General features: G+C 53.2%; 1 protein-coding gene across 1 annotated transcript; it reads right to left on the reverse strand.

The window, feature by feature from the left end:
- Positions 1 to 345: 345 nt before the first annotated feature.
- Positions 346 to 4,225, reverse strand: HOXB9 (homeobox B9). The gene is made up of 2 exons (XM_077163053.1): positions 3,709 to 4,225; positions 346 to 821 (listed from the first exon to the last, which is right to left on the reverse strand). The coding sequence occupies exons 1-2, from the start codon at positions 4,223 to 4,225 to the stop codon at positions 586 to 588; spliced, it is 753 nt and encodes a 250-aa protein (XP_077019168.1). The 3' UTR covers positions 346 to 585.
- Positions 4,226 to 10,610: the final 6,385 nt, after the last annotated feature.

Genomic DNA, 10,610 nt, shown 5'->3' on the forward strand with positions numbered 1-10,610 from the left:
TGTCTCTAGACATCTTCCTAGTGTGCATTTGCATCAGGCATAGATACTTCGTGGACTTGCCTGATGGGCTGCAGGCTGTTTTGGGGTGTTAGGTCTGCACTTGGGGTATCTTCATTTGTCTGAAGAGTTGGCTGTGAGCATTCCCTGTTATCACTGTGGGCTCCAGGTTTTATGTACGTGTCAGCTGAGTGCAGATGAGTGTCTCTAGGTGAGTTTTGGATAGGTGCAAAGAGAGAACAGGCAGACTGGAAGTAGGGGGGCGGGGGTTCCCAGAAAAATTAGTAGGGGGTTGCTAGGGGCTTGACTAGGGTCTCTCTTTCCTTGTGGCCCATCATCTTCATAGGAACCAACTACTTCTACCTTCTAAATCAATGAAACTTTCTCCTGGGGGCTGGGAGAGAGAAAGGAACAAGTGAAGGCAAAGGAAAGAAGAGAGGCTCTAGGGCAGAAAAGGACTTTTAAGAGAAAGATCCCTTTCCCCACTCACTTGAATACATCCCAGACAGCACTGGCCTTGGAGCTATCACTTATAAATAAGAGTGAGATGAGGAAGGGGGGAGCTGGGGGTGGGGCGGGAAGGAATCTTTACTCTTTGCCCTGTTCCTTATTCATTTTCTTCATTTTCATCCGCCGGTTCTGAAACCAGATTTTGACTTGTCTCTCACTCAGATTGAGGAGTCTGGCCACTTCATGCCTACGGTCCCTGGTGAGGTACATATTGAACAGAAACTCCTTCTCTAGCTCCAGCGTCTGGTATTTGGTGTAGGGACAGCGCTTTTTCCGGGAAGAGCGAGCGTGTAGCCAGTTGGCGGAAGGGTTGGCTGAAAGAGAAGCAGCAATAGAATCAAAGAAAGGAAAGGGTGTGTGTGTGAAGAACCCCTAGTGTTCTCTTTCCAAGAGGGTACACCCCTGTTCTCCACTCCCCAGCTCATAATGGAGAAAGGGTCACTTGAGTCTTTAAGCACCCAGAAAAGTTCCCAGAGATGGGCTAGCAGTTGCTATAGATACCTCCAAAATGAGAGGTTATTTGGAGATGGTGTAGCCAAATGTGTGCCCAGGGTTCTCTGCACTGCGACAGCCTTGTCTGCCTTATGTTCTCACTCAATCCCGGTCTCCACTTGGATGCTTACTGGTACGATTCAGATCAGAGCTCAGCATGGCTGAAACTTCACCACCAGCACCGCCAGACTGGCTAGAGGTGGCTGGCTGAAGGATCCCAGGTCCAGATATGGGAGATGAGAGAAGGGGTTGAGGGGAGCTTTCTGTTCAGCCACAACCAAGAGACCTCCAAGTCCCTCAGTCCACATACAACCTTGCCTAGATCACCAGGGTGCTTGGCCACATGGCAGCAGGCGTTGTGTCTGTGTAGACACCTCCCCCCGACATACACACCGCAAATATAAGTCCACAGTTAGAGACGCAAACATCCAGCACACTCCAATTCACAAGCAACCCAATTGCAACCATTTATCAATTCCAGTCTATGGGCCAGGGAGCACCAGGGACTCACAGATAACTTATGGTTGTAATAGTCTTTCCTCTTCCATGCCTGCTCAGCTCGCAGTTTGGTTAATACAAGTTCAGGGAAATTGGGGAGCAAGATTGCTCCATTCCCAAGATGGGGAGCCAGGGATGATAGGGAGTTAAGAGAAAGCTCTTCACATCCCACCTAGCCTTAACTGGCCCCAAGTTGGGGGGGGGGTTGCGCAGAGAAAGGGGTAATTGAATGGAGGAGGGGAAGAAAGGAAGAAGTAAAAATTGTACAGACTTCTTGTTCTTACCTTCTTCCCTTCCTTGGAACTGAGAATATTCTCCAATTAAAAACCAAGCCAATTAAAAATAACAGCCACCCTCTGTTAGCTTCCTTCTCCCCAAATGAAAAGCATTGACTATTTAAAAAAGTAATAATAACCCGGTTCATCCTACACTAAGTACCGTGTCTTACCAATTTGCAGCGCTATTTCCTTAATGTGATTGTCTGGGATGGGACCCGCAGTCACATTAAATATGAAAGAGGGGGGAAAATCTGTTAATAATTGATCCTAGCCAAGCAGTTGCCTTGCAATAATGGGCTTTCCAGGCAGAGTTCCGGGGTTTGAGGTGTGGGGTCTGTTCCCGTGCGTGCGGGAGGATTTGGGAAGAGCCGCATCCCCCCAAAAGCCAGCTCTTGTGATTCAACCTGGCAGGTGTGAGGAGGCAGGACCCTGCGGGGATCTCAGGGAACTGGACAGTCCTCCCCTACAGCAGGCAAGGACTCCACAAAGAGCCAGTGGCCACTGTGTCACTGGGAAATCTGGCAGGGCAAGTGGAGGCTAAAATATCTGCCTCTCACTGCCCAAGAAGAGTAAAGGGTTGACTTGTGCCCTCCAGCCTGCGGGTTATTGTTCAAAGCTGAGTCCCTAACTGATGTGCCTTTCTTTTTTTTTTTTTTTTTTTTTTTTTTTTTTTTTTTTTTTTTTTCTTTCCTGTCAGGGAGTGTAGGCGCTGACTGACATGGCATAGAAATTCCGGGCTATCTCATCTAAGTGGAGAGGGGAGGAGTTCAGAGGGGCAGTTGGAATGGCTGAAAATTTTTGCTGATGTGCCTTTCTTAACCTTAAAAAAAAAGAAAAGAAAAGAACCGCGATTTCCCCTCTCTGTGAGCACCACTTCCTGGAAATTAGCCAGACTTGGGGTCCCGGCAGGGGTGCTCTTGGCGGAGTGGGAGGTGACGAGAAACTACCAAACTACCGACAGAGGATAAAGTTCTTCGCCTCTGCCTCTCGGCATCGCGTCTTCCTCTCCACCCCTCCTTTCCCCAGGGGCCCTTCGGGATCTCTTCTCCTTCACTCCCGCGGTCAGCCCCGAAGTTCCGAAGCGATTCCCCCACTCCCCGCAAAACGGACAGCCCCGGTTGGGGCCAGGGAGCCCCGTGGACAGCAGCCGGGGCCGCAGAAAGAAAAGCGGCCACCCGGGCGAGGATGCCGAGGAGGGGAGGGGGCGACCGGAGGGAAGGCTCCTGGGGAGGGGCCGGCGCATCCAGGGAGAGGGCTCAGTCACTGCGTCCTGGATTGCCCCCGCCCCTCTCGGCGCCGGCTCGGGACCCGCTCGGCTACTGCGCAAGATCTGCTCTGAACAATCCTCGGCCAAGCTGTTGCATCGCAAATAAAATCCTAATGAGCCCCCTCCCCCTTCCCCTTGGCCGGCTTTTACGGTCTGCGCGTGGCGCAGCGAGCTCCGCCAGCGGCGCGGTCCCGAGCAGCTCCCCTGTTCCCTCCCTCGCCGCGCGGATTCTCGCCCTCGCTGGCAGACCGCCCCGGCCCCCGCCAGTTCCTCTGCCGACCGTCGCCGGCCTCCTCCCGGGCTTTCAGCTGGGGCCTCCGGGAGAGAGGGGGAAGGGAGGGCGAGAGAGCAGCGAGTTGGTCCCCGCGCCCCAGTTCCCTCCAGGACTTGGAAGAGTGGGGGCGGTGCCCCTCAAGTGGCCTCGGTCTCTCTTCTGGGGCGCCCAGCTTCCTCCCTGCCCGCTTTTTTCTATTCTTCCTCCTCCCCTCCCTTCCTTCCTACCTGCCTGCCTTCCTTCCTTCCCCCCATTTCCCTCCTCCCCCGCTCGCTCTCCGGCCACCGCCGCGTTTTCCTTCACATTGTCCGCAGTTTATTGCCTCTCCCCTCCCCTCCCCTCCCCCTGGCCTGGCCTTCGGCCTGGGTATTTCCTCACTTTTTATAACTTACTTTGATCCGGCCTTTCTTTGTCCTCGCTTCCTTCGCAAATTTTATTGTCCCCGTAGTTGGGTCTTTGATTAGACAGGACAGCCTCCCTGCCCGCCGAAGTTTCCAAACTGTACTCGGGTGTGCCCTGTTTGAGCAGCTCCCCAGGCGCGCCCAGCAGCGGCTCCGCCTTCACGGCTGCCTGGCCCTGCCCCGGGGCAGCCTCGCCGCGCGGCGCGGGCTCCAGCCAGGTGCGGAGGTACCTGCTCTCGGCCGGCGGGACGCCCTGGGGCTGGATGTAGGGGTGGTAGACGGACGGCAGGCTTCCGGATGCGTGCGGGCTCAGCGGCGCCCAGGAGGCGCCGAACACCGGCGCTTTGGGCTGGAAGCTGCACGAGGGGAACTCCAGGTGCTCGGCGTGGCCCGGCTGCCGCGGGCTCGCGTACTGGCCGGAAGGAAACTTGGCTGGAGGCGCGTCCTCACTCTCGTGACTTATGATCGAGTCGACATAATAGCTGCTAAGCGTCCCAGAAATGGACATTCTCAGACATTATCCGGGCGCTCGCAGGGGGAAGGGAAGCGCTCGCGCGGCGGCGCCCAAGCAGGGAGAGGTGGCACCCGGACCGGTGTGAGGGCTTTCGGACGCGACCCCCCCCCAGCCCCCCACCCTCCCACCCCCACCCCCTGATCAACTTCTCAGCCAACAAAGTACAGTGGAGCAGCCTGGCTCAGCGCTCCTTGCAAAATGATTGGTCAAAGTTTTTCCGACTGCCTGATAAAGCGTCAGCTCCGACATAAATCAATCGGGCGAGGGGGCTGCGCTCTCGCTGTCATCCGTCCGCACCGCATTCCATATCGAGGATGGATTGTTTTATGCTGATGCAATGTGCTATCACGTCAGGGCTCCGGCGGACACGTAACCTCAGCCCGAGCTGCCGGCCTCCTGGTTGCCACCCAACCCCACCCCCCTTTCCAGGAAGGGGGGGGCAGTTCTCGACATGGGGCGGCGGGGGCGGAGGAGAGGCGGAGGGAAAGCAGCGGGCTGCCTCGGGAGGGACGCAGGCTGTGGAGCCCTCTCCCCAGGCGGGTCGGGTAGGGAGGAACGGAGGGAGGGAGCGCAGGGGCTAGAGGGAGGGAGAGAGCCCGAGCCAGAGGAGCAGCCAGAGAAGCCCGTCAGGATAATTAAAGAGGAGGTGGTCTCGCCCCCCCCTCCATCCCGCAGGCCCGCGTTTCCTCTCCTCTGTCCCCTTGACATAAGATGTTTATTAAACAACAGCAGCAGCAGCAGCAATCCACTAGAGATGAAGTAAAGGGGATGGGGGAGAAGTTGAGATTTTATGGGACTTTATCAGCTTTGGAGGGAGCTCTCTGTGCACTATTTTTGGACGTTTGCAGGCCTTGCTCTCAGCACTTTCCCTGACCCCTCAGTAGCTGAGGGAGGAGAGAGGGGAATAAAAAGGGGTGGGTGCCCGGGATCCGCTATCTATCCTGAAATTAGAACCTGACTGAGGTTAAAGGGATTCATCAAGGCCTGGAAACTTGAGCCTCCAAAGAGTTTAATACAACTAGCCAAACGCTCCTTTAAATCTCTTGGGCCAGTCTCTGACGCTGGCCAGAGGGATGGACGGGGGGCGTGGGGCCCAGCCGTTTCTCTCTTCCTTAACTGAGTAACTGCCAGAACCGAAAATTGCCCAGATGGTGGAGCTGAACGTGAGAAAGGGTTAAGGGGACCTCCCCGAGGTGTCACTTGAGTGGAGCCATGGGAAAGGGCACCCAGCCAGCATGGGAAGGGGTCCCGAGTTATCCCCACCGCTACCCAGTGAGGAAAGGCAGAAGGCCGAGTTTTTGGTTCGCTTGCCCTGGCGGGGATGCAGCTCCGAACCGATTTATAAATACCCGTATACGCACCAGCGGTAGATAAGGAGTATGGCTGGGTCACAGCCTCTGCCCTCCTGCCGCCTGGGCGCCCGCGGACCCCCTTCGTGGTGCTTTCAAATAACGGGTTTTATTGGCATCTACTATGCGGCCCTGTGCTCGGACTCCACTGAGGACACCGGCTGACTTCCTGGCTCATCTCCCAGCCATTTTCTCTCCCAGCCCCTGCTCTGGTGCACCGCCTCTTAAGGTTAGGGGTGTATGGGAGGCGCAGTCCCTGGACAGACCCAGTTCCCCTCGGCTGGGTTGAAAGGTTGGGTTGGGACTCATTTTCTTTCGCAGTTCTCTGACCTTGGGCTGTTACACGGAAGGCAGCTCCCAAAGCCCCAGCCTTACTCCCAGCCCCGTCCCTTTAACAAAACCAGGGGCCATTCTAACTTGGGGCTGCATCTTTTTTGGCCACGTACCCCTCGGCCATGCAGAAAGCTGCAGATCACCTCCGCACACGCACAGACGCATTCCCGCCAGCTTTTCTTTCCAAATGAAGCCATCTCGTGTCATTATGTGTGAAATACGAGGGCGAAGCGCCATATTTCTTCACATTATGGCGATTTCAAAATGATTTTTTAAAGATCAATGCCGGCACCCAGCCGGCCCCCTCCTTTTTCACCCCCGCTCTCCGAGGGCGATAGCCCAGCAGATCCAGAACCAAACAGCGTGAAGATCTGTTTTTTTTTTCCATGGGACTCAAGTGGGGAAACAAAAAATCCATGCAAATTCTTCTAAGTAGCGGTTGGATGCTTGGGAAAGTCGGGGGAGCTCCCCAGATCTGCCAGCGAGAAAGCTGGGCGCAGAACGAATGAATCACAGTTAAGGCAAAGCACCTGTTCTTGATTTGCCAGACGCATGGAGTCAGCTGTCGGCATTACCTGTAATAAATATATCCTTTAGGAAGAAAAAAAATCCACCCCCCATAAATAACGGTGTTATGAAGCATGGCGGGCTGAGTATATGATTTTCTGTAGTATATAAATTAGGGCCCAAAAGGACATGTGAACTGTGGGTTGGTCCTTTTTTATTTATGGAAAAGTCACAGCACTGGGCTGTTCTTAGGACCAAAGCTGGGCAGGCACTGGGCTCTGACAGCCACTCTCTGAGTCCCCAGCCCTTGCTTCCCAGCCACCTCTTTTTGTAATAAGGGGAGCCAAGAAAGCCACTTAGTTTAGGGAAGTGGTTAGAAGAGAAGGACGTTTCGGCTTAGGGCTTGTGACCTACCAGGGAGAAATGTTCCAGCAGACAGATTTCAGATTTTGTGGGCTTCTGACTGCCCAGGGAGTTGCCCCTAACCTCTGATGGTTCCTGTGTGTTGAGTGAGGAAGGAATCCTGGCTTCTCTTCTGAGACCAGAGTTTAGCCTCTGCACAAGCAGAAGCTGGCTGGTGGAAACAATTTCAGAATAATAGGTTTTGAAGGTCTCAGTCTTCTCGGGAGAGGTGACTGGAGGGAAGAGAATTAACTGCCCCCAAGCCCTAGAATCTGCCCTCTCCCCCCACTCCCAGTTCATCTCCCTCCAGGTGGGGCTGCAGATGCACCAAGTAATGTTTCCCAGCCCAACCAGGCCTCCTAAAATGCACTGCTGCCTGAAGCTGGTGCTCAGCTCCATCTCTGGCAAATATTTTAATGGATAGGCTGAGAAGGAGGCTCTTTCCTGGGGTGCTCTGGGGGCCTGTGGACCCCCCTCCCCAAAGATATTGTTTTCTCCCCAGACAATGGTATCTGTCATGATAGAAGGGGGAACAGGATTGCAGCCTCTAGAGCCTGACTTCTAAAGTTGCTTAAGCGAGGGGGTCACTTCCATGGGGGTCACCATGCCATCTCCACCCCACCCCCACCCCACCCCCAGTCCTAAAGAGGAGAGAAGGAAAACCCTGCCTTCCCTCCCAGCCTCTTGCCATTTCCTGCGCAGCAGCCGCGCCTGAGCACAACTGGAGCTAATAGCTCAGGGAAGGACAGGAAGGGAAAAGCTACATTCCCTGGTCTCACTGGGGCCCAGAGCAGCCAAAAGCAAAGCCGAGGTGGGGAGAGCAGAGGCGGACCCCGGCCAGGACAAGCTGGTGAGTGACTGAGGTGGGGCGGCTTTCGGAAGGGTTCTTGTCACTACTCGGGAAGAAAGAGAAAATCTAGAGGAAAGGAAGATGAAAGAGAGAAGAAAAATGGAAAACAAGAGTAATAAATGGGAAAAAGGAGAAAATAGCTTGTTTTTAATTAATATGTTAACCTGAAATTTAAGCATACTGTATTTGAATAGATGTGTGCGTCCTGTGCATATGTTTCAAATAAATATTTCTTTATGGGGAACCAGTGTGCAAAGGCACTGTGTTCTACATTATGCAGAGAATACATAATAAATAAATCTACCCAACTATAATACTGGACGTGCTTGAGCATCCGTTTATGAGACCTAATCATCCATATAACCCCTGTGAATGATGTGGGTTTACAATTCTGCTCATATATAATCTATAACCCAAAGAACTTGTTTGTCCATTTTTATAACCATAACACCTATGGAGAGAACAAGAAACTTAGGTATATGTGTATTTGAATTGCGCCTGTAAAATCTTAGTTGATTTGAAGCCTCACTTGAAAATCTGGCCCTTGGCTTGATAATCAAGTGGGATATACACTGTAACCTTGAAAAATACATGTAACAAATCTGGATTTGATTCAACTTCTTCTCCAAACATTTCTTCAGATGGTGAAGGAAATATATTGGCCCAGAAGAGGTCATGAAATTTCATGACTTTTTTTTGGCCGAACATGACATCTTTTTCCGTACGTTCTTACCCAAAACTGCCGGGACCGTTCACATCGGTTGATCCTCATTTCAGGGTAATGATGGGCACGGGGGTTTAGGTACTGTAACCTGTTCATGCGTGTGTCCCACACAAGTGTGGAGGAGAGACGGGGAGAAACAAGCCGGTGTGCAAACCCTCGCATAACTGTGTCATGCAAAATCACCCCTGGGTACAAAAAATTAGAAAAGTCCCCAAATCTATGTTCCCAAGCACCCAGAGTTATTTCTTTTGACCCAAGACTAGTGTCCAGACCCACTTTGGAAAGGAGCAAGGTGTGGGGACACTTGTTCCACGGAGAGGAAATCAAGTCCCCCAAACCCTCAGCCTTCACACAAATAGCCTCCAAAACAGGGATTACATCGAATCTGCACACCAGTTCAAACTTCGGTTCTTCCACACTTCCTGAGTGGGGGTGTTAACTGTAAAGTAATGAAATCTGCCAAACCTCCCTCCCAGGATGTCAGAGGTGAAAGGAAGGACGGAGAAGTCAGCAGCCCAAGTAGACCACAAGATCTTCTTACCAACTCTCAGCCATCAGGGATATCAGGCAGTGGGGGTGGCTGACTCCTAGGAAGAGGGAGGCCAAACGGGGTGGGCGGCAGGCGGGCGGAGAGGAGCTGAGCAGGTAGAAGGTTATTACGGAATTGCTTCCATAAAACCTGTGGCTGTTGTAAAACTCTCTGCTTTCCAAAGACTTTATTTCCTCCTTTCTCTGTAACATCTCCCCGCTCCCACTCTTTTTCTTTTTTACAGTACTTTTCCTGGGAGGGGGTGGCCGAGGGATGCCAGGGATGGAAGACAGTTGGGCTCTCAGTGGCAGGTTTTCAAGAGGCCCAGGCAAGGTAAGAAGGTAGGAACACTCCAAGCCATCTTCGCACAGATGAGAGGACAAGAAAATCCCAAGAGAGAGCGTTGTTGACTTTTGCTTGTCAGGACAGTGGGCTGAAGGCTGCATTTCACCTGGACTGGGGATGGGTCTCCCCAAGTGCCCCTCTACCCGAGCAAGGCTCCCTATTCAGAACTCCCCCTTCCCCCAACTCTCCAAGTCAGCTTGGCGCCTGAGCCCCATCCGGTGGGGCCCCATTGCTGGGCCCCTTTCCATGTTTCCTCTGCCTCAAGCAGGGGGAAAAAGTTTGGGAACAAAAGTTAGATTATGCTTTGGAATGCCCCCCTCCTTCCGCCAGGACTTCTAGCTATTTCTTTCCTGGGCAGACTGCCAGCAGCCTGGAGAGGGCTGGGGTCAGAGAGGGTATCATGTCCCTACCACTGCCCACCCCTCTGTTTCATCCTCTGCCACTCCATCAACCAGGAAACTGCTCAGCACCCGAGGCTCCCCACTAGCTTAGCAGTCAGGCCCCTCTCCCAGGGGGTGGCCCTAATAACCCATCAGAGCCCGCAGTCCTGCCCTGGGTCTGTCGAAGAAGCCAAACAGGGGATTGGGAAAGCAGAAGACTCCTTCAGTAGTTTTGACCTCCCTAGGGGAACCCTAGGAGAGTCCCTGGAGGCCTGGAGGCTGAAAGAGCAAGGAACTCATGTTTCTTTCCCTCTCATAATGGAACCTACTGAGCCCTCTTCAAGGGCCTCAAGCTTCCTGCTGAGCTGAAGCCCCATTCTCCAAAGGGTTACGAAGACCTCAAGGACCCCCTGCATCCCTTTTGGAATCAAGCATTTGCGAAGTTGTAAGTTGGGGAGACTTTCTCTGGAAGGTTCTGAATGTAGACATGGAGGCCCCCAAACAGGAAGCTTGAAACCCTAATTGCCATCCTTCTGCTCTGCAGCGCAGCTCAAGAGCTGCCCAGAAAGGTGCCTTTGGAAAGTTGGATGCTCTCCAGTCATTCTTGCCTTCCTTCTCAAACAAACGCTCTAAAGAAATTCAGAAGCAGGAAGACACTCCAGAGTTTCCCAGATCTCTTCTCTAGGGATCATCCTTGCTGCACCTGGGTGAGTGATCGCAAACCTCTCCCCACCATTTTCCCAAGAATGATACCCCAGTCTTGACTCTGCTTTACCTTCCTCTCCACCCCCCTCCTCCTGCTAAGTGAGTCACTGCCATGAACCTGGTGGTTTAATGTCGTTGTGTTCAGAAACACAGGCCCAACAACATGAAACTACCTAATTCACTCAGCAGTTCCAATCCATGCTCCAGGTCAAGGGCTCAGTGGGGCCAGGCCTCTGCCACCATGTGGAAGGCCAA

Source organism: Tamandua tetradactyla, chromosome 6 (assembly GCF_023851605.1).
Source record: "Tamandua tetradactyla isolate mTamTet1 chromosome 6, mTamTet1.pri, whole genome shotgun sequence".
Taxonomy (NCBI): Eukaryota; Metazoa; Chordata; class Mammalia; order Pilosa; family Myrmecophagidae; genus Tamandua; species Tamandua tetradactyla.

Coding starts and splice junctions, on each gene's coding strand:
- HOXB9 (XM_077163053.1), bottom strand. CDS start 4,225: ATGTCCATTTCTGGGACGCTTAGCAGCTATTATGTCGACTCGATCATA. Junction 822..3,708: donor CAAAGAAAGGCCGGATCAAA/GTAAGTTATAAA, acceptor CTTCTCTTTCAG/CCAACCCTTCCGCCAACTGG.